Source organism: Ceratotherium simum, chromosome 14 (assembly GCF_057802395.1).
Source record: "Ceratotherium simum simum isolate JZ-2026a chromosome 14, ASM5780239v1, whole genome shotgun sequence".
Taxonomy (NCBI): domain Eukaryota; kingdom Metazoa; phylum Chordata; class Mammalia; order Perissodactyla; family Rhinocerotidae; genus Ceratotherium; species Ceratotherium simum.
The window spans coordinates 26359050-26383064 of NC_141913.1; the positions used below are offsets into that span (position 1 = coordinate 26359050).

General features: G+C 35.6%; 1 protein-coding gene across 4 annotated transcripts in view; it reads right to left on the reverse strand.

Annotated features, from left to right (window-relative positions):
- The window catches only part of RPRD1A (regulation of nuclear pre-mRNA domain containing 1A), an 87297-nt gene that overhangs the window by 22259 nt on the left and 41023 nt on the right, over positions 1-24015 (reverse strand). Inside the window, exon 8 of one of the 4 annotated variants that reach the window (XM_087439149.1) lies at positions 12552-22735. The exons of the other annotated variants lie outside the window; for them this stretch is intronic. Within the exon in view, the coding sequence (XP_087295275.1) occupies positions 22577-22735 (159 nt within the window). The 3' untranslated portion in view covers positions 12552-22576. Of the gene's footprint in view, positions 1-12551; positions 22736-24015 lie in introns of those variants that run through there. 4 annotated transcript variants of the gene reach the window in all.

Genomic DNA, 24015 nt, shown 5'->3' on the forward strand with positions numbered 1-24015 from the left:
GTAAGTCTTGCTTGGGGACAATGTTGCAGGCTACAGATCGAAGCCCTTTGTGATCTGGCACAGTAAGAACCTCAGGGCATTCAAGCACATCAGTAAGCACACACTGCCAGTGTACTACAGGAGAAAGAAGTCGTCACGGATGACCCAGCTCCTCTTCCTCAATTACCGCCCTCCTCAATTACTATGCCAGCGAAATGCAGAAGTACTATTTGGAGGATAACACACTTTTCAAGATTTTGCTTATTGTTGATAATGCTCCTGGGCATCCTCCTTTCATTAGTGATCTTCATCCCAACATCAAAGTGGTGTTTCTCCCTCCAAACACTACTTCTTTGATCCAACCCATGGATCAAAGAGTTATAGCAGCTTTCTGTTTTGGTGAGGAAGATGTGCTCTGAGCTAACATCTGTTGCCAATCTTCCTTTTTTTTTTTTTTGGCTTGAGGAAGACTAGCCCTGAGCTAGCATCTGTTTTGTATGTGGGTCACAGCCACAGCATGGCTTGACAAGTGGTGTAGGTACATGCCCGAAATGCAAACCCGAGAACCTGGGCCGCTGAAACAGAGTGCACCAGACTTAACCATTACGCCACGAGGCTGGCCCCAAATTACAGCAGCTTTTAAGGCCTACTACCTGAGAAGGACCTTTGCCCAGGCTATCACTGCAACTGAGGGAAACACTGATGCAACTTTGGAAGGACTACATCATCTATGGCTGCATCAGGAACCTTACATGGGCTTGGGGTGATGTCACGGAGGAGTGTATGAATGGCACCTGGAAGAAGACACTCAAGAGGTTCATCCATAACTTCACAGGATTTGCCAAGGATGAGGAGGCTGCAAAAATCAACAAGTCTGTGGTTGAGATGGCAAACAATTTTACCCTGGTCGTGGACAAGGATGAGATTGAGGATCTCCTAGAAGTGGTTCCTGAGGAAATGACTAATGAGAAGTTGTTGGAACATGAACGCATAGCTGAAGAGGCAAGAGAAAAGGAAAACTGCAGAAAAAGAAGAAACATCAAGAAAATTCAGTGGAGTTTAGCAGCTTTTCTAAACCTCAACCACCTCATTAAAAACTTTGAAAACATGGGCCCCAACACGGAAAGGTTTTCATTAATAGAGAGGACTGTTCATGGTACATTATCTGCTTACAAGCAAATCTACGATGGAAAAAATGAAACCAACCAAGCAAACCACCATGAACATATTTCTGAAGAGTGACACCTCCTCAAGAAGAGCCTCAGGCAGGTCCCTCAGGGAGGTATTCCAGAAGGCATCATTATCATAGGAGATGACAGCTCCATGTATGTTATTGCCCCTAAAGACCTTCCAGTGGGATAAGATGTCGATGTGGAAGCCAGCAATATTGATGATCCTAACCCTGTGTAGGCCTAGGCTAATGTGTCTTAGGTTTTTTTTTTTGGTGAGGAAGATTGACCCTAAGCTAACATCTGTTGCCAATCTTCCTCTTTCTGCTGAAGAATATTGGCCCTGAGCTAATGTCTGTGCCCATCTCTCTCTATTTTCTATGTGGGACGCAGCCACAGCATGACTTGACGAGGGGTGCGTAGGTCCGCGCCCAGGATCTGAAGTGGCAGCCCCGAGCCACCAAAGGAGAGCACGTGAACTTAACCACGACACCACAGGGTCAGCCCCTTTGTCTTAGTTTTTAACAAATAAGTTTAAAAAGTAAAAAAAAACAAAAAAACCCCCAATTTTTTAAATATAGAAAAACTTATAGAATGAAGATATAAAGAAAGAAAATATTTTTTGTACAGCTGTACAGTGTTTCTGTTTTAACCTAAGTATTATTACAAAAGAATAAAAAAAATTAAAAAGTTTATAAGGTAAAAAAATTACAGTAAGCTAAGGGTAATTTATTGTTGAAGAAAAATACTTTTAAAATAAATTTAGTGTAGCCTAAGTGTAGAGTGTTTATAAACTCTACAGTCGTGTACAGTAATGTCCTGGGCCTTCACATTCATTCACCACTCATTCATTGACTCACCCAGACCAAATTCCAGTCCTGCAAGCTCCATTAAGTGCCCTATATGGGTGTACCATTTTTTATCTTTTATACCATATTTTTACTGTACCTTTTCTATGTTTAGTTATGTTTAGATACACAAATACTTACCATTGTGTTACAATTGCCTACAGTATTCAATACAGTAACATGCTGTACAGGCTTGTAGCCTAGGAGCAATAGGCTATACCATATAGCCTCCATGTGTAGTAGGCTATACCATCTAGGTTTCTTAAGCACACTCTATGACGTTCACACGACAAAATTGCCTAACAACGCATCTCTCAGACCATATCCCGTCGTTAAGCAATGCATGACTGTAAATGTCTTAACTATTTCTGAATTTAAGTATATATATAGCTGCCTTTTTTTCTTGCAGATGCTAATAGTTCTGCTCCCCTCTCTCACACACAACTGTGACTTGTTAAAAAAAACACTTGGAGAATTTCAACTGCATCCACATGTGGATCTTTAGTAGCCACTAAATGCTGTGGTCAACAATTGCAAGCATCATGCCTACCATGTGACAGCCCCTTGCTTCCCACCCATGTCCTGAGAGCTGCTACAGCTGCTGTAGCAGAAAGAGGACTGCATCAAACCAGGAAGCCCCATCCTGATTCTAGTGAGCAAGCTGTGTAGCTTTTGCAGGAAGCAAGTTTAAGCATAGTCCAGATTTCAGAATGCTCTGAAAACAAGGCTTATATAACTCATTCTCTCTCACTTTTCACTTGTGAAATCAATCTTTAGGGTGCCTTTCAAGTACAATAATATGATTGGGCTGGATAATACTCAGTTAAAAAAGATATACTAAGAATTTTTTTCAGCAAAGACACCAGGGTCATCCTAGCATGATGGTTAAAGACTTTTCCCTCAACAGCATTTCTTAAAGATGGATAGTGGTACACTACTTCCATATGACATCTTACTTCCACAGGATTCCAGAAGGCATCTATAAAAACATCTAAGCAATTAAATTTCTCTCTGTATATCTCAATATATGTGTCCTTAGCTGAAATCTGATTGATTCAGTTCTGGCAACTTAAAATTTGTCTATTTTATCATACTTATCAGTTTTCATTGTAAATAAACATTTGAGAATTAAAGTAGGTGGGTTCTTGGGTCACAAAAGAACAAACTAATGTTGAAGGTAAAGCTAGTTATCCCCAGTCAAAATAGTCAAAATTCAAGACATAATCTTCAGAACAGATTATAGAACACCTTAGGTTCATGGTAATCGTCACAATTCTGATTCCTTTTATTTGTTCTCCTGCAGATCCCTAAATAGTTTTTTCTTTGATGTGTATTTCATTATGTCTTTTGCCTCTCTGAAGATGTTAACATATAAGCCTTTCTTAGGTGACTTTCTTCAATAATTCTTTTCAGAACCCACCACAATTTACTTCATTTTGCTTACCCTGGAATTGGGACTCTTTGCTAGGTTTGACAGGAAAAGTTAATTGAAGTATTGATCATTAAAAACATAAATTTTTTTAAAAACAAGGCCAAGAAATTCCATGATGTCAGGCACTTTCTGAGACTGTGGAGATTAGTGAAGTCTATTGCCATCTCCAGGGGACAATGCACAAAGCAAGTCAAAATTTCAGTGGTTTGCCCTAACCTGTCTTCTAGAAATTTAGCTTGGGATTTAATCCTGCAACTGATAATTTTTTTAAATAGAAAACCCAACTATCAAATTCTTTCTTGTTTCTTTTCACATTACCCCACACCTCTCTGATGGAGCCATTTTTCCTTGACTGTCTACAGGAAAGTTTTACCTTTTAGTGGCAAATACTTTAGTGTAAATGAATGTCATCTAATACATCTTACATCTTTTAGTCCTTTGAGCACTTACTATCATTCTCTTGAATAAGTATTCTAAAAGCACATTTTGCTTTAAAAATATCCTTGAAATAAGTAATTCCCACCTGTTACTAAATTGCAATTCTATTACTGCAAAGGTTCGTTAGCCTTCTAGATTGTTAACAAGTGGAAAAAAGACTTAAATGTTTTCCCAGGGCTTCAGTTTTCTGCAAGGAACCCCATGCCTACCTGCCTATTGACTGGGTTTTGAAAAATTAATAATGCTCAATTGTAATGAGGGTAGATACTGTTATAAATAAGCTGCATACATGTCTAGATTTTATCTAGCATACTGTGACCCCAACCAAAATTTTGAGGTGCTTACTAAAGGCCAACCATTCTTCTAAGTGGTCCATTTACTCTTCATAAGTAGAGACTAGGATCCATGCATTACAGGTAATGAAACTAAAGCATAATTAACCACTGATTAAGCAACTTACGCCACTGAACAGATAGGAGCAAAAGGGGTTCAAACCTAGACAGTCTAGCTTCAGAGTCCTCATGCTTAACTGTTCTGCTATCCTGCCTCTCATATCTTGGAATTATTATTGGCAGGGGTATTCTGAAGAAGTATGTTATGCAACTGAAAGCTACCTTACATCAAATATAGGATCACCATGGTGACAGGACTAACAGTCATGTCCCTAAAACTCAAAATCCAACAAGTTAAGGAAACAAACTGACTTGTATTAGGCAGTCTAATTCTGCCATTAAAACGTTTCTGCAACTCCCAGTAGTGGAGAGGAGTTGTCATTGTCTCATAAATAATAGCATATGGGCCTTGAGACTAATTTTTTTAAACAAAGAGGGACCAATAATAGTAATAGCAGCAACATCATAAAGATGACACAAGAGAAAAGAACCAAGACAAGGAACCAGTCCAATAAGAAATGATGATGAATATTCCAGGAAAGCTGAACCTAATAATAATTATCAGCTTTGACCTTGTGGGGAGGGAGTAACCCAGGAGCTGATACGCAGCATGTAACTCAGGCTACTTGTCTATTAAGCAACTTCAAAATAAAGCGAAGAGAAGGAATTTAAGGAAATGACCTATAACAATCAAATTAACTTCTCTAATTGTACTGATATTCAAATGAAGTAGACTTAATCATACTATCTTTAAATTACTTTCATTTTCTGTGTGACCTTTTAGCCTCAGTCCCTTAGTATATATTATCTAGTTACTAAAGAATCACACTACCTTGGGGTCATAAACGTCAGCTAATCTGGTGTTTCCCAAACTGACTGTTCATTGGAGCATTGTTACACAAGGTTTTAACAAGCAGGCCAAAAATCAGATTCTGGGCTGTATGGGAGCAAAACTAAGTTTCTTTGCAACATTCCTGCTTCAATCCTCAATATGCTCACGTCCAGAGTGAAGCTCCAAGAGTGGAACCTGGTTTTGTAACATTCCTCCAAGTCAATGAAATACATTTTATTTTAAAAGCATCAGTACATGGTTGTGTACCCCAGCTGTTGCTTTTTTAGTTCTCTGTGAGCCACTGCCACAGTATGACAAGTGACAGATGGGTGGTGTGGTTCCATGACTAGGAAACGAACCTGGGCCGCGGTGGCGAGAGCACCGAACCTTAACCATTAGACCACCAGGGCTGGCTCTGAAATATTTTTGCTGAATACATACTACCATCTCCCAGAGCTAATAGTTGATATATGGGATACAATTAGGCAAACATTAAGACCCAACATTTCTCTTGTCCTTGTCATTCATCCTCCTCTTGACCACCTCCAACAACAGTAAACTCACTACTTTATTTTTCCTTCACTTTTGAAGAATAGTTTCACTGGATATAGAATTCTTGGTTGGTGGTGGTTTTCTTTCAAAACTTTTCACCCCACTCCCTTCTTGCTCTGGTGGTTCTGCTGAGAAGTCCACTGTAATTCTTACTCTATAGGTAAGATGTTTTTTCCCTTGGGCTTCTTGCAAGGTTTTCTCTTTGTCTTTGGTTTTCTGCAGTTTGAATATGATATGCCTAAGTGTAAACTGTAGATTTTTTGGTATCCTGCCTGCTGTTTGTTCTTTGAGTTTCCTGGATCAGTGGTTTGATGTCTGTCACTAGTTGTGGAAATTCTTGGCGATTATTATCTTAAATATTTCTTCTGCTTCATTCATCCTCCTTCCAGTATTCCAAAGCACATGTGTGTTACACCTTTCTAAATTGTCCCACAATTCTTTAATGTTCTGGGGCTTTTCTTGTTCTTTTTTTCTTTTGTATTTCAGTTTGGGAAGTTTCTATTCACCTACCATCAACGCCACTGATAATTTCCTCGGCCGTGTCCAGTCTATTGAGTTGACCTTCAAAGGCATTCTTCATTTATCAGTTTTGTTTTTTTTTTTTTTCTGGTATCTGCTTTTGATTCTTTCTTAAGCATTTCCACCTCTCTACTTAAATCTGCTCTTGCATGGTGTCTACTTTTCCATTAAAGTTAACATATTAATAATTTATTTTTAATTCCAAAATTTGTGTCATGCATGAGTCTGTTTCTGGCCTTTTGGCATGCCTTGTAATTTTTCTGAAAGCTCAACATGATTATCAGGTAACAGGAACAGAGGTCAGTAGGTCTTAAGTGTGAGGTTTTACGTTATTTTGGCCAGGAGTTTGGCTGTGAAGGTTTGTTGAAGATGCAGATGGCAGAGGCTAAAACCCATTATTAAATAGTCCTTTCGCATTAGGCAGTTCTAACTGGCAAAATGGTCTTGCTTGTCATCTGTAATACATCCACCCGTCCTAGTTCTACTCTCTTAAGTAAAATCAACTCTACTCTTCTGATAGCTTTCAAAGCAACTGAGGACAAGTAGCACATAAATTATGCCTGTCCCTAAGTCTGATCTCAGACATCCCCATTTCCTGCAACTATTCTCCAAGGTATTTTTGTTTCCATTTCTTTTGCAAAACTGGCCCGTGCCTCTGGATACACTGTGGTAAATTAACTCCTTTTGCTAATGTGGAATCCAGAGTTGAATACAGAAATCCAGTTGCAGTTTAACCAGCATCCACTGAAATAGAACTAATTTTCCATATTCTGAACACTTAATTAGTGTAGCTTAACACTGTTTATATCAGGTATGTCACCATGCTGACTAAAGCTACGTGACCAGTGCTTTCTCCCAAGAAGCAATGCCAAACCAGGTCCTGACCATATTGATGCAATTAGCTTAGGGGAATCTAAATGTAGGAACTGACAGTGGAAGTTTTTAAGCAGAGAAAGGGAATGATGAAAGCAACGCACGATTCACACTGATCCCCATTCAAGTTGCACTAGTTATGGATCAATGGTCATTAAACTGTGAGCCAGGGTGAGTATCAGACGCAGCCCTAATTCAACTGAAGTTGTAAGCAAATTTGTGTAGATATATGCATTTTTCAAAGCTGTTGGCAACTCAAACAAGGATAATGTCTATGTTCCTCATCTATTCTATAATCTTTCTTTCTGAAGTTTCATGAACACAAACATTTTTTAATCAAAGAAAACTAAATACATTTAGCTATATTCCCAAGTCAAATGGTAACTAAAATCTCATTAGGAATCAGAATATAAAACATATTACTGTAGCATAATGTGTCTAGCCATCTAATAAGTTGCCCAAATTTATCAAGTTTACTGATAATGAGCCGCCTACTTAATATTTGTGCATTTCATTGTATGTAAGTTCTCAATTTTAAAATGTATTAACGGTTTATTCATCCTAAGAAACTCCCAAGAATATTATTTTATATTGGAATAAGATGACTGGATCTTAGGTTCCAAGAATGAAACAGGCTTTTCTCTGAGGCAGTAACTTTATCCATAAACTGATAAACATGACCAGACTTGGGAGATGCTTTACAAAGAATTCTTGCTTTAGGAAGTTAAGCCTGACAGAATCCTTTCCATGAGACTGTTATTCTGAATGACATAAGGCTCTCCTTAAAATTTTGATTGATTTAACTACATAAGAGGTTCACTTTTTTTTTTTTTTGAGGAAGATTAGCCCTGAGCTAACATCTGTCACCGATCCTCTTCTTTTTGCTGAGGAAGACTGGCCTTGGGCTAACATCCATGCCTATCTTCTTCTACTTTATATGGGGTGCCACCACAGAATGGCTTGATGAGCAGTGCGTAAGTCAGTGCCCGGGATCCGAACCCACGAACCCCGGGCCGCTGAAGCGGAGTGCATGAACTTAACCACTATGCCACCCGGCCGGCCCTAAGAGGTTCACATTTTACTTTAACAAAGCAGATGTGTGCAATGATATCAACATTATCAAGACTTAAATTCTAGTTCTAACACAAATCTTACTTCAAAAGCAAGGAGCAGATAAATAAATTAGATGGTAGAGTTACCAATAATAGCACTCCCCCAATAAATTACAGTGGTGTACTGAAGAAACCGGACTTAAGAAGGCAGTGAGGACTTTTATTAAACAAATAACTTCCAATATTCTTGACAGTAAGAATACTGCTAATTTGTCACATACACCTAGTTCTTTCAAATAGGTCCAACATGTATAACTTATTTACCCTGATGTAGATAAATGAACGTAATTTTTTTTTTTAAGTTCCACTCCTTCTTGAAATGAAAGAAACAAGATACAATAAATGCTGGCCAGCTATAATGTTAAGTTAAATCACTTTCACAAACATTTTTTAAAAGATGAAATTGAATATACCCAACTATTCAAAACAAAAGAACAAAACAGAGTGGAACAAAATAGATCAAAACATTAATGACTGTTTTCAGTGTTAGTATAAACTTGTGGCTTTTTTGTTCTTTTTCAGTATTTTCCAAATTAATAATAATAATCATGTATTGTTTTTATGATGGAAAAGTGTTTTAGGAAAAAAGGACAAGGACAGGAAAATTTAAACTCTGCATATGCTTTTATAAGTTGAATGAAAGTACTTAGAAGTTCCCTACTATGAGATAAGGAATAGGGAAAAAGGCAAAAGCACTGAATTTTAGAGTTTGAATAGATTTTATAAATCATTAGGTTTGATATCTACTTGTTGAAGATGAGAAAAGAATGGGCTTGATATTACACCATTTCTTCAAATTCACACAGTAAGTTCTAGAACCCATAACTCCAAATTCTCAGTTCATTATTGTAATCCATACTCCATACTCACTGAAGAGTAATCAAGATACAGATCCAAGTAGGATGTAAATCTATGCATACAGTATGGCTATAACTATTTAAATTTTTTATAACTATGTTTACAATGATGTCTTTAATCTGATTTTTATACGACTAAAGGAAATATATTGAAATGTTACCAGGAGCTGTCTAAGTGGTTTTAATGTATTCATTTTAATGTAATTATTAACACATTTTTCAAACTTCCTTTGAAGATAACATATTAGTATTTCTGTGCCTCAGTGGTTCTCATTTGTAAAACAGGTATAATAGTATCCACCTCATACAGTCTCAAGTAAAAATAGGATTAGTACTTAGAATAGTACTTTGGCATAGAGTAAATGCTAAGTGTTATTATTTCACAATAAAATTTTAAATTTCAAATCATGATCTCCCCTACAATGGAGTTTAAGTGCAATAGCAGGGTTGCAGGTTAGATATAAAGATTTTGGTAATTTTTTACCCATGTAACATATGGAAATGTTCCTTTATATAGTATTGGGAGATTTCATTCAAGAGGCCAAAGAATTCTGAAAATCTAAAAACTAATAAGCTATTAGAGGCCTCAAGAGCAGTTTCTTGATGAATATGAGTTTGGTTTTTTTTTCCATTATGACTATAGAAGCTCAAATGAAGGGAAATGGTACTCACTGATTAGTCAGAAAGGGGCAGAGAGAATGAAACCTAGCAGGCAGAGCCTGAGTTGACATCCTAGAATTCAATCTCCCTCACTAGCACTAGTCATCCAGATGCTCCACTCCTCCTTGTGGATAATAAATTCTAAGACAGGTCTAGGTAGGGTTAAGGAAAAAGGGTCATCTGGTATACATGGTATCAGCTGCTGGATGGGGACACAACGCTAAATTCTGGCAGGCATTTAGAAAGCTGTACTGTTTGTTCCTCTCTGTCTTCCTTCCTTTCCCAGTTTCCCTTCTGTCCTTCATCTTTTTCCTCTCTTTTACTGTTTCTGTTCCCTTGCCTCATCCTGTGTTCTAATGTCAAAGGAAACTCTTAATATTGTCATCTTTTAGAACTGAAATGTAAAATTTTCGCCATTATCTACAGGGCATCTCCAAATTTCACAAAAAGTTCCTTTTGTGTGAAATGTATATAACTATATAACGATATACCTCATATACACTATTTATTTATATACACTATATACAGATAATCCTAAACAGCTTTTTTGACATCCAATTCAGACGTTCACACATTAGTTAGCAAACAGGTCAAAGCCATCCCATGATGATGCATTTCAGTTTTATATAGCATTCTGTGGTATTATGTGGGTACTGATACTTGCGATAAGAAACAAGGATAGAAATCAGACACGCTAAGAGTGGCAAATATTTAGGTCCACTCAGATACTCCCTGGACTTCAGTTGGTCAGCTATGCATTCCATACTAAAGGAAAATGAGAACAGAATTCTATAATTCTGAAATGGGACTCAACGTCAAAAAGTCCCAGTGATCCAAATGCAAAGGGAATTTCACGAATCCAAAGAGGAAGATATTGCTTCTTTATATTTCATGAAAAGGCAAGAGAAGATGGCAAATTGTTACACATCTTTTGCTTCACAGATTGAAGGAAAGTTGATGGGACTGCCATCAAAATCAGCATCACAACCTCTAGCTCAATCCACTAAAAACCAAATCCTTCTTCCCAACTTGAAGATCAGTTTTCCTGACTACTAAATGTTATTCCTATTTAGCCAAGAGAATGACATATTATTTTAAAATTGCATTGTCTATATTTAATAAAATTGCATTGTCTATATTTAATAATTAATCTATGTCCTTCCTAATTCTACATCTCTAATAATACATAGGGCCTTAAAAAACATCAACAGCTATAGTAAGGAATTTTATAATTAAAAAAATCTCTGGAGAAAAATATTGTCCCTCATAGTATATGATTTTGTTGCTAAAATTTAGTATATAATTTATTTTTATTCACATTTTTAGGAATGCATTATGCGCAAAGGTGGAGCACTGACTTACTACATTGTTTAAATTTCATCAGCACAATCTGTTTTCCAAAATCTCAGAGGATTTCACTTGTTCCACTGTTCCACTCTCATTTCACAGCCACTGACTTGAATGCCATGGTTTATGTTGTTTCCTAGCTTACCTGCCTAGAATTCCCAAACATTCCTTTGTTATCAGAAAAAGTAGCTTCTCATAAAATGGCTGTGAGGACACCGTTTTCTGATGGATACTAATTAGGGGTGGGGAGAGATGTCCAGGTATTTAGGCATTTTCAGTAGTTTATATTACTGTGCTGGTTTTTCTATTAACTATTTCCTAGGGGAAAGTTCTCCCCCTTGAGCCTGCTGTCTTATGTATTTGAAAACACTTGGTGATTCCAGTAATGTTACTATCTTTATGTAACTACAGATGGTATGTACAACCTGCCTGGGTTGTCAGTGAGGCGGACAAGATCCAAAAGGCATTATACCAGCAACTGGTTTTCCAGATACAGATGATGATCATCACTCCAGGGCCTCACCAGCCTGGAGGGGACACTGCCCTTTTCCTCTGCTCCAAGCTCCCATACAGACACACTCCTCACCACTGCTACCTGGCCCAAGAAGGGGGGACGCACAGGAGTTGACTCTCCTGATCGTTTCCACTGCAGTACCCTTAGTCACTGTGTGTTAGTCCAACCTTCCGCTTCCAGGTGTTCCACTTCTAGGCATAGAGCATTTGTGTAAATACTCCCACCTTTAGGAGGGTATATGCCAGGACGCGGTTTCTTTATTCAACTCAATTCCTGTCAGTAATCCATCTTCTAAGAATATTGCCATTTGGGGAGTACCCATAGCATTCCTTCTTTTATTAGAGCAGAGCTATTATATATATCATATATAGTAAATATAATTTCTTAATTTCTTATATATTTATTTCTCCATTTTATCTATACCTATCTTTATTTTTTTTTTAAGATTTTATTTATTTTTTCCCCCCAAAGCCCCAGTAGATAGTTGTATGTCATAGCTGCACATCCTTCTAGTTGCTGTATGTGGGACGCAGCCTCAGCATGGCCGGAGAAGCAGTGCGTCTGTGCGCGCCCGGGATCTGAACCCGGGCCGCCAGCAGCGGAGTGCGCGCACTTAACCGCTAAGCCACGGGGCCGGCCCTATACCTATCTTTTAAGCAATCTTATCAATCATTATGAATAGAACTTTCTGTGACAATGGAAATGTTCTATATCTGCACTGTCCAACACTGTAGCCAAGAGCCACATGTGGCTACTGAGCTTTTGAAATATTCTAGTGCTGAGGAATTAAGCTTTAAATTTTATTTAAGTTTCATTAATTTAAGTAACACATGTGCCTACTGGCCACCTATTGAACAGTAAAACTCTCTCTCTCTCTACATTTCACCTCAAACCCTCCATTTCATCTGTATCTCCTTCTATTTCATTTCTTTCTCCCCATTTCATCCCCCTCTCCATTTATTCCTCTCTCTTCATTATATCTAACTTTATATTTTATATTTATGTAATAGATAGGTAACACAATATATATCTTCAGATACATCTTTATTATACAGTTATTTGATAAAGACAGACTATACTAGATTTTATATATTTCTTTGTATTTTAATATATATTATCTTTTCTATAAGTTCTAGGAGAAAGGAAAAGGTGCAACTCAGTCTAACACCTTAAAATAGCAAGTCAAGGGTAGAAAGTCTAAGCACCTGTTCTGCCTTTGTGTCCTCTACAGAATAGAGTGAAAATCTAAATCAGGCAAGGAAATAATGTGAACACATTTTAATTAAATCCAAGTTTCTTAACATAATCAATTACATTCCAGAACACTGGCATAAAAGGTAGAAAACACTTTAGACCAACTTGATTTCTGAGACAATTACTTCCAAGAAATCATGAGGAACTACAAAAAGGGTGAATACCAGCAAATACTGTGCCTAATTTTGAAAAGAGGTAGATTCCAGACACAACAGACAAGTAGGCCTGATGCAGGTAAGCCAGAATCTCAAAAAATGATTAAATGCATTGTTTATAAAAGAACTCATGAATCCAGGTGCAATCACTGAGATGCTAAGAATATAGCTAGCAATATATGCACTTCCTTTTTGAGAGGATTATAGATATAAAAACATTGCAGACATCTTATACCCTCTTACAGTATACCTATAAATAAGACATAATTTCACTGGTAAAATAATAAGATAATGATAAATGATAAGACAGCTAGAAAACCTCTAGGTTTTTTTTTTGTTTTGGGCTGTAACTTCTGAGATATTTACTATATGCTGGGCAGTTTTAAGCACTCAACTCATTTAAATCCCATAATAACCATATAAAGCAGGTACAGTTATTATCCCTTTTTTACAGACAAAGAAACTGAGGTCAAATGTTTTGCCCAATGTCACTGAGCTAGAAAGTAGTGAAGCCAGAATTTAAACTCAGGCAATCCAGTTCCACAGTCCCCACTCTTCACCACAAAGCTAAACTGCCTCTTGAAGTGTTCACTGATCTAAGACCAAAGTCAATCGAGAAAAATTTCTAACCATAAGCTTATGTTTCCGGACTTATCTCTTCAACACATAAAAATATTTTTACTTATAACTTGGAATATATCCTTAAGAAATCCGCAGAAGAAACAAAGCCAAGAGAGCCAAAATAAGAAATGACAAAAGTCATGTTTTTAAAAAACTCTACAGGCTAAAACACTGACTCACTAAGACAATAAAGACACATATACTTTAAAAACTATTTACATAAGAATCTGGTAAACAACTCCAAGATTAATGCATGATGTTAAAAAAAAAAAAAAAGAGGTTTAAAGTAGTCTCAAAATGAGTATGAGAAAAAAATGCCAATGCTACATTGTCAAAATATGTACACTCCACACACAAAAAAACTCCTCAGAGCCTACAAGTAAAAAATAGTTTACATGCAGCAAAAATAAATGCCACAAACTATTTATGCTATAGTAAAGATTTTAGTTACCATAAATTACTTAAATATTCTTTAAAGACTAAAAAACATAAAAAGACTCATTATATATTTTACTATAATTATTTACTTTGCTTACTGAAATGATGCTTAGATCCCTTGTCAGAGCCTATTACTTTCATCAAACATATATTTTCAAATATTTATTTGCATAATTTCTAAACCCACGGATTAGGAAAAGTCATCTAAAAGTGGGGAGAGAAAATGCTTTAAGCACTCATTGCCTGCAATAAAAAGTATAAGAAGCTAACCAAGAGAGATACATATTAAGGTTTATAAAAAGCAGACAACAGCTAATTAAATACTATTTTACATTTACATTAAATAGGTCCAAACATTCCTATAGACTTCGCCAATCTCTGGAGGCATGACTATTTTACAGCTGCTCTGAACATTTATATTGCTGATTCTCCTACAAGTCACTTTAAGAAGGCAACCAGTGCCCACTGGGACTCCCAGCAGCACGGGGAGGATCCAGGGACCACAATAACCAAAGTGGTACTAGATGTCGTGGCTGGTGTGCTGGTAAAATAGAGGCATAGTTCCACTCAGGTCTGGGCTGACACGGCAAACTCAAAAAACTGGCACTAACATCTCTCACTCTGATTCCCTCTTGACTTGTACTGCAGTTGTAGAATCTGTGAACTGGCCAGGTAAAAGCTATAATAAACTCTTTTTTTCAACACAGACCCATGAAAATCTGACTAAACAATCTCCATCCCCAACATCAGAAAAGCATGCTGTAAGGAAGAACAAGTATAACAAAAACAACAGCTACAACAAAAAACTCACGAAAAATACTGAAGGAAAAGGACAGAAATGAGGAAAAATTATGAGAAAAGATGAGCAACATGAAGTAAAGATTCAGAAGATTCAATATACATATAATAGGAATTTAAGGAGAAACTACAAAAAATAGAGAAACAAAAATAAAAGGCAACTTAAGTCTTCCCAATAAAAGGGCACATCAAATATCAAGCAAAATTAATGAAAGACCAGTATCTTAGCTATGTGCTAGGTAAAGTGTTAAATGTATAGGAAAAAGGAAAAAAATACAGTAAGGCCAAAACAGAAAAAGAAGAAAAATGACCTGAGAATTCTATATTCAGCCAAGCTGTAATGGGTGAGCAGAAAGGAAAGCCATTCTCAGACATGCAAGGACTTGCACTACTTCTGTTACTCTTGGTGACTTCTATATCTGTCCTTTATTCTGCCGTAGTTGACTAGATCAGCTTTTCAAGTGAAATTTTTAATGACAATTAAGACAAGAATGATGGTGGTAAGACAAAAAAATAAGAAAAACACGATTATTTACACACCAACAAAAAGATCTAAGATTCTATAAACAAAACTTGTCTGTAAAGATGAAAGGGAAGAGACAAAGAAACTAAAAGAGGGTTATTATTTCAAATTATGCATTTTCAATATCAATAGTAGGTTGTTTTTATCTTCCATTCTGTATTTTTGGTATTTTCCACATGTTCCTCAATGTATGAATATACGTGTGTGTGCACACATAAAAATATATATTTGAACACTACTACTTTTTTGGGTGGGGGAGGAGGACTAGCCCTGAGCTAACATCTGATGCCAATCCTCCCCTTTTTCTTGAGGAAGATCGGCCCTGGGCTAACATCCATGCCCATCCATCCCATTTTATATGGGATGCCGCCACAGCATGGCTTAACAAGCGGTGCATCAGAGCACCCAGGATCTGAACCTTCGAACCCCAGACGGCCGCAGCGGAGTGCGCGCACTTAACCACTGCAACACCAGGCAGTGAACAAATACTTTTGTGAAATTTCTTAAATAAAAAAGTATATAATAAATTTCTAGCAATTGTCTAGAAAATGGAAAAGACTACTCTCAATACAGTGTGCTCTCTTGACATCAGAAATACTCAAGCAGAAGCTAGCTAATCTATCTCATCTTCTGGGAAATGTTCTAGAATTACTTCCAATACTAGGTGGATCAGATGATCTACAAACTCGCTCTAGTAACAAGTATCATCAACCTAAAACTATGCTATCACATTATAACAAAAAACCAACAATCCGATTAAAAAATGGATAAAAAATGGACAAACGACTGGAAGAGACATTTCTCCGAAGAGGATAAACAAATGGCCAACAAGCAGATGAAAAGATGTTCAACATCACTAATTATTACGGCAATGCAAATCAAAACCACAAAGAGATACTGCCCCACACCCACAATAAAAGGCCAAGAGCAGAAAAAATCATTATGTAAAATAAGGAATCCTGATACTTACTGTCAACTGTCCTTCACACAGGCTGGGTCACATGAACCTATATCAATAATATGTAATAATATGAGTTGTCACTTCCACCTCCCCTTGCTATCACAAAGGATGTCATTTTGTTTTCTTAAATCGTAGCTGAACTGAGCATAAAAATTGTATCACCTTATTGCTTTAATTTTCCTTTTTTCCCCTACTTCTAAGAATTTTCGAGAAAATTACCACAGATAAGCAAAGACTTAGGTAAAAGGGGATTCAAAACAGTATTTTTCAATAGCAAGAAACTGGAAAAAACATAAATGCTAAATAATAGGTAGCTGGTTAAAGAAATACTTCTTTAAAACAATATAATTTAGCTATTAAAATATTTATAATCATGGGAAAGTGTTTACAGTAAATGTGTAAAAAAGACAATGTATAAAATAGCATGTACTGTATGATTCCATCTTCCAAATTTTGTCAAAGGTTATTTATGGTGTGATGAAATTTTAGGTGGTATCTGCGTGTGCTTATCAATAGTTTCTAAACTATGAGGAGCACGTAATACTTTTACAATTAAGAAACAAAAACTTTAGTTTATTGACCTACCTAAAACCAAAATCATCCTTCCCCCGTCTCCCCAAACTAGTTTCCTAGTTTAATATCCTTTTAGTTAACCCCAGAATCATTTGCCCCATGGTTTTCAAAATCTCATTTATCACTCATTCCTCCTATTCCTCTACCCACAGATCCAATTAACAAATTTTGGTGACTCAACTGTTTCCCATATCTGTCCATTTTCTCACTGCTATCATCAACTATAGTTCAGGTCTTTATCACTCCACATATAATTTTCTAATCAAGTCCTATCTAGTCTCCCTACTGCAAATCTTTCACCACTCTAACCCACTCAGCAATTACAACCGGGTTTTCAAACAATGCCAATGCCGCCACTCCTCTCTATCCTTTGGACTTATAACCATCTGCTCAGCTTGACATTCAGTGCCTTCACATTTTGGCTCCAACCTCCTTTTAATGTGTTTAATCACAATGCCTCTATTGAAAGGTATTACTATTATGATTTCTAGTCCATGAATAAGTGAACAAGCAGAGGGCAAATACAGCTTAAATTCTTTTTATGTAAAAGAAAGAACACTGGTTTAAGGACTCTGATTTTATTTGTAGCTCCAGTTCTTCAAGGAGGTATCACTGTGACTTTTATAAACTCAGTGTTTATGAACTGCTGAGGACTGATCATTTGTTTTTCATGTTTTCTAACATATTAACATGCTATTCTACTGAAGGAAAAAAAGGGTAAACTCGTAATTTTACAATTCCAACATGAACACAGCCCACTTCTTATTTTTAAAGTATTGGACTATACTAATATGACTTAAAAATTAGTTAACCTATTGTACTGGATACAATTTTCTTCAAAAACTTCAAGTATCTTTAATCATTTTTATTTATTAAAGTATCATTCTTTTCTGGTTTAATTACAAAATAAATTACCAATTTAAAATATAAATATTATAGATTTCTGGCAAATTATATTGGTACTACCATACATGCATTCATCATTTGATGGCCTACTAGCATTTATTCACTCACACCTGTGTGAGTACCACAAGAAAGGTTCTGCTCCAAGCACATTGAGAATATGGCAATAAACATGAAAAACAAAACCAAGTCCTTCCTCTCATGGAGCTTATGTTCTAGTGGCAGATACAGAGAATAACCAAACATACAAAGTTTTAAATTTTAAATAGTGATAAGTACCATGAAGGAAAAACAAAACCCAAAATGACAATGTAATACAGTGGAGGGAGGGGGGCAGGAGAAAAGGTTGGTGGAACCAAACGAAAGGAACAGAAGAGGGCTCTGAAGACGTCACACAGGAATATAAACCTGAATGAAAAAAGGAACCAGCTAAGTAAAGACCAGGAGAGCATTCTAGCCACTGTTAGCAATTAGCAAAACAAAAACCCTGATGTGAGAACATGCTTCATCTGCTTGAAGAGCAGAACCGATGCCTGTGAGATGGTACAAGATGAGTTTAAACGGAGACTCAAGACTAGTGAGCTCACAGACATATATGGAGTTTAAAATAAGATTCAAAAGTGTACAGGGAAGCACTGGAGGTTTTTAGATAAGACCCGATTTCTTCTTAAGATCAATCTGGCTGCAGTGATGTAGGGAGTTAAGAGAGGGAACAGGAAGATCAGTTATTCACAATCCAGGCAATGTATGACAACCACTCAGACAAGGATGGTTTGGCAGGTGTTATGAAACATATGTAGTATAGTTCTATTTAATTAGACACAGAAGGTCTTTCATTTATACGACAAACTGAACTCATATTTATCCCCACTCCCTCCCAAAAAGCCACTAAAATAATAAAGCAATTTATAAAGGCATAAACCCACGAAGATGGAGATGAGGGAACCACAGTAAACAGATGTCAAGAAACTTTCAGAAGGAGGAAAAAATTGAAACAAGGGATAATGACCAAAAGTAATGCAATTCATCCTGAGGAACTTTGGATAGGTTTAGGACTTTGAGATAACCAAGCTCCTTGAAATGTAATGGTGAGTCTTAAGGTTGACAATAAGGATCAATTAAAACTCTTTACACCAATCTGTCAAAACCCTATCCCATAGAGCCAAAAGATGGGGGATAAGAAACCAAGCCAAATATCTGCATTTGGAGATCCAAATCTCACAGACTAGAGGTAAAGCACTGTTCTGCAAACAGATGACCTGTTATCTACCCAGCAAATTTGATGCATTTTCTCTGGAGAAAATGGCCCAGAAAAGAAAACCTATAGATAATATTTAGGAATCATCAAAGACGACGATGATTTAGTACAATCTTACTGAAAGTCAGATTGGTAACATTTATCAAGTCTTTAACATGAATAAGTCTTTAACATGAATCAGCAATTTCATCTTTAGGAATTTATTGCAAGAGGTAATGATATATGTGAGTAAAGAGTTAACTAAAGAGATGTTCACTACATATTGTTTATAATATCAAAGGAATGGAAACGCTTAAATAGACATAAGAACATACAGCAGTGAAATGATAAGACACACAATACATTACATGAAAAGGACAATATACAAAATAATACATGGAGCCAATACACACGGCTAACCCTTTTGCTTATGTAGCTTTTTTCCTATGATGAAAATAGATTACTTGCATAATCAATCAAAATAATTAAAAGACTACATGATTCTTGAAAAATGGATAAATTCACCATAAAAAATTTTAGACAACAATATTTAGGTCTCAAAAAGTAATATAAGAAACTAGTAACATTTTCTTCTTTGAAAAATCCATATAGCTCCATCTTATCAAATTATCTCTAAATTTAATCAATATGATTTCAATGGAAAAACAGAGTAAAACATAAAGAAGTAATTGAACCAGAGACAAAAAATTCCATAATCAGTTCTATATACTTCTTACAACTATGCCCTTGAATAATATTTATAATTTGAAAACTATCAAAAAGCGACATGCAGATAACCACTCTCAGCAACAGATTTTTAAATTTTCATTTTCACTACTATATACTTAAAACATTATTTCCTACATTAATAGAGCATGACATTAGGAGTTTCTAATTGTTAAACGTCTCAGGTAAAACAAAATTTATCTTAAGCATTTAAAAAACTGGAAATTGAACTTGTTGGAAAACAAAAAGTTTTATAAAAGTAAGCATTCTTGAAAAATCTAGAAAATACTGTCTAGCAGATAGAGGACAGACAACAAAAGAAAACAATACGTCCAAAAACAGGGAAAAGGCAAAGTAAATTAAGAAATGTCTACTTAGCAAAACGTTGTCATTTAAAATATTACGTATGAAGGCAAATATGTATAAAACAATAAGTAAAAATTCATATACACAATAATCATGATTAGTTAAAATTATAGACAGGAACAATATCAAAAAGTAACACAAACAAAAATCTAATGTATAATTAACAGTGAGTAATACAAATGGGTCAGTAGAATAAATAACTACATTCCCATTAATCATTAATCAATAAATGACTAAGGGACATTTACTATCACTTTCAAATAATTAGATGCCTCCATCTTACACCCCATGAACAAAAAGTCCTAATTAATAAAATTACTAGGGAAAAAACCTATAGAAAAATAGCATAGTATTCTTATAGTTATAAATTAAGAAGGCCATTTTAACTATATCCAGAAAGCCCAGAATCTATAAAGGCAAAGACAAATATTAATACACAAACTTAGAACCAAATAGAAAAGCAGTTAAGGATATAAGGAATTTGCAGCAGAAATAAAAAGGATAATAAATATTTTTTAATGATGATCAATCTCAGTCAACAAAAAAATAATTTTTAGCCTATCGGATATGCAAAAACCTAAAAGATCATCGATATTCAGTGGGGGCAAGGCTATGTAGAAAAAGATGCATTCACATTGCAAGCTGTTTAAAAGTGCAGAACCTTTTGGAGGGCTTGAGTACACTATCAACACTTAAACATACATTTCCTTTAACTCAGTTATTCTATTTTACTTCTAAGAATCAATCCTGCAGATGCACTTGTACAACTATAGAAACCTGCATCACCAGGCTGTTCTCTGTAGTACTACCTATAATGCACAAAACGAATAAAAGCAACTCAATGGATGCAATCTGACACCACGAGAGACAAACTAAACAAACAACATTCATACAATGAATACTATGCCCTCATTTTTTAAAATAAAGTAAAGCTAAATATAATGATGTAAGACTGCATAAGATAAACACGTTCCTCTCTAACAGCTTTCCCATTCTGACTTCTAGAATTTGGAACTATGATTTGATTTCTCCCTTTAGGAGCCATCAAACTGTGATTTTCAATTTTCTATGGAAATCTATTCCATAGACTAGAAAATCAATTTTCTATGAAGTTTAGCAATTTAAAATGGATCAATGTACTGTGAGATAAACAGGGATCTTATAAAAGCATGTTTCCTTAAACCAACTGTATCATGAAAAAGAAGTATTCAAAATAAAGCAAAGACAAGACATAATTTCATTGAATATGGAAGAACGTCTGATCTCTATATTGCCCTCTCTCCAAAAATATCAAAATCAAAATGTCATTTTAAGTCCCCTATTCATAAATGCCTTTCAAGATAATAAGCTAGGTGAACAATAGTTCATGCCATAATTTCAACTTCTGAATAGTTAAATATGATTCCTACAGCAATGTATGAAATAGATTTTATAAATATAAATTAGACTTATTAATAGTCTATTTTAACAATTATCTGCTTAATAACCAGCCAGTCACAAGTTTCAAAAATGATGATTCATAATTTCCAAAGTTTTTACAAACACTTCATGTTTTCATTCATTACAAATGCTTTAATAGTGGCCCCCTTAAGAAATGTGAAATAGCCAATTCCTGAACTAATACTTTAAATTTAGGTCCCATTTAAAAAAAAAAAAAAAAAAAAAAAGAGCAATTAACGACATCAATACATGGCAATCACAGTTGATGTTCAAAAATGCACGATAACTGAAAACTATTTGATGATATCACAGCTGATATGGTTAAGTAAAAACCCTGACCTCTAAGGTCTCAATTTCAAAGTGATGCCACTTTAGACTTTAAAAATGTCTAAATATCTCAAAGCATTTTATCTTCTGACAAAGGAATCACTTAGTTATAAACAATAATTTACAAAGAGTTCCATGGAATAACTTCCTAGTTTATTAGAAATCTAAGTATTTCTTTACTTGTAAAAAATGTTTAGCATAATTTAAGTGGTTTCTTCATATGATAAAATCTAGTCACGCTAAAACAACAAAGAAAGTTCCTAGAACACTTGATTTCAAGACAGTGACTCAGAGGAAGCGGTAAGTAGACAGAGTTGGAAAGAGAGCACTTTAGCTTTTGCTGTCTTACATTTCTCTAAGTAAAAAGTGGAGGTAAATACATCTTTTTGGAGGCAGATTCCTTGGTTTCTAAACAATTCACTATCTCTTTGTGACCTTGGGCAAGTTACTTAATCTCCCTGTGCCTCAGTTTCCTTTTCTGTAAAACGGGGATAATAATATTTCCTGCTATATAGGATTAAATGAGTTGATATATGTGAAGTGCTTAGAATAGTACTAATAACACATGGTAAATAATATTATCGTCAGCCTCACCACCTGTAACTATCAACTATGAAATCTGGCTGGAAAGCACTGGGAAAAGAGAGAGTTGGGTGGTATCTGATCTTTTTTCTACACTTATATTCCAAACACAAAACTCTATTTTTGTAATCAGTGATAAATAACCAACTTAAGTGAGAAAGCAGTATAAAGCAGAAAAAGTTTTGGTCTTCTTCTCAATTTTCAAAAACATGAGACAATACAGGCTTTGGAGTTTGATATTTATTTTTAGCAGGAAGAATATGCTAATGATGATGACATCGTTAGAAGATACGCCCATGTCCAATACCTGCAACAGAAGCTCAACAGAAGTTAAAGAAACCATACCAAAGACTAAAGACAAAAATTGTATGACATTACTTACCCTTAATTCTGCTAACAATAAAACAAGTAACAATATGTTTAAGGTTGAAGTTCCATCACAAGATCAAAAACTGTCAACCATCAATTGTATGTTTTTTAAAAAGTCTATCTTTTCCTTTCTCCGCAGAACTGGGCAACGTCTCTACAGGCAGAGCCTGGTGCCAACAACTATGCTCTCAAAGTATATATGTGAGCAGAGGAGGAGCAAATTGAAAAGTGGTAATGATAAATTAAGAGCTGAGAATTTGGGATGCGAGAGCTCTGCTGCTGATACTTAATCAAGTAGCTGCTCCCACAAGTAGAAATAGCAATCATCTTCGGCACAAGTACAGACTGCTGAAACAAGACCTAAACGCTAATAAACAAAAGCAACTTAATAGAGGCAGTATCATAACATACCTACAAATTTACAGAGAACTGTCTCTAAATACAGTCATGCGCTGCATAACAACGTTTCAGTAAATGACAGACCACATATATGACAGAGGTCCCATAAGATTAATAACATATAGCCTAGATGTGTAGTAGGCCATACCATTTAGGTTTATGTAACTACACTCTATGATGTTTGCACAACAATGAAATCGCCTAACGAAGCATTTCTCAGAACACATCCTTGTCGTTAAGCAACGCATGGCTGTAAACAGATCCAGACAAATTAGAAATTCTCCCATATATTATTAGAATAAGAAATTGCTATAGCAGTAAACAATTTAAACAAGAACTATTCAAATGAAATTCTATTAAATAAAATCAAATCTGGCCCATCCACCCCGACAATGGCTACTCTGAGGAGAATTACCCACTCAAAGGAAATATGAGAGTGTTTCTTTTTTTTTTAATTCCTGTACCTCCAGACTTCTCATCAACAGTATTGATCATCACTAAATTTAATGGAGCAATGACTTTCTCCCTAAGGGTGTGTATGAGCCAGGAGTGGGGTGGGACTATGGTAAGCATCAGAATCAGGGATGGAACAAAGGAGTAACTTGAAGACTACCTTCCTGAGCAAAATTAATGAATTGTTCAGGGACAGGGAGACTGGGGACTAGCTTACCCACAACAAATTCTATGCCCAAGAAAGTCTTTTTATTTCTTAATTGTATACTCAAAAGACTGCATGTACTCAGAACAGGAATTAAATAAATCCAACTATAATTTACTGTAGTTGGACACGAGACTTTATACCAACTGCTATTTTCCCAT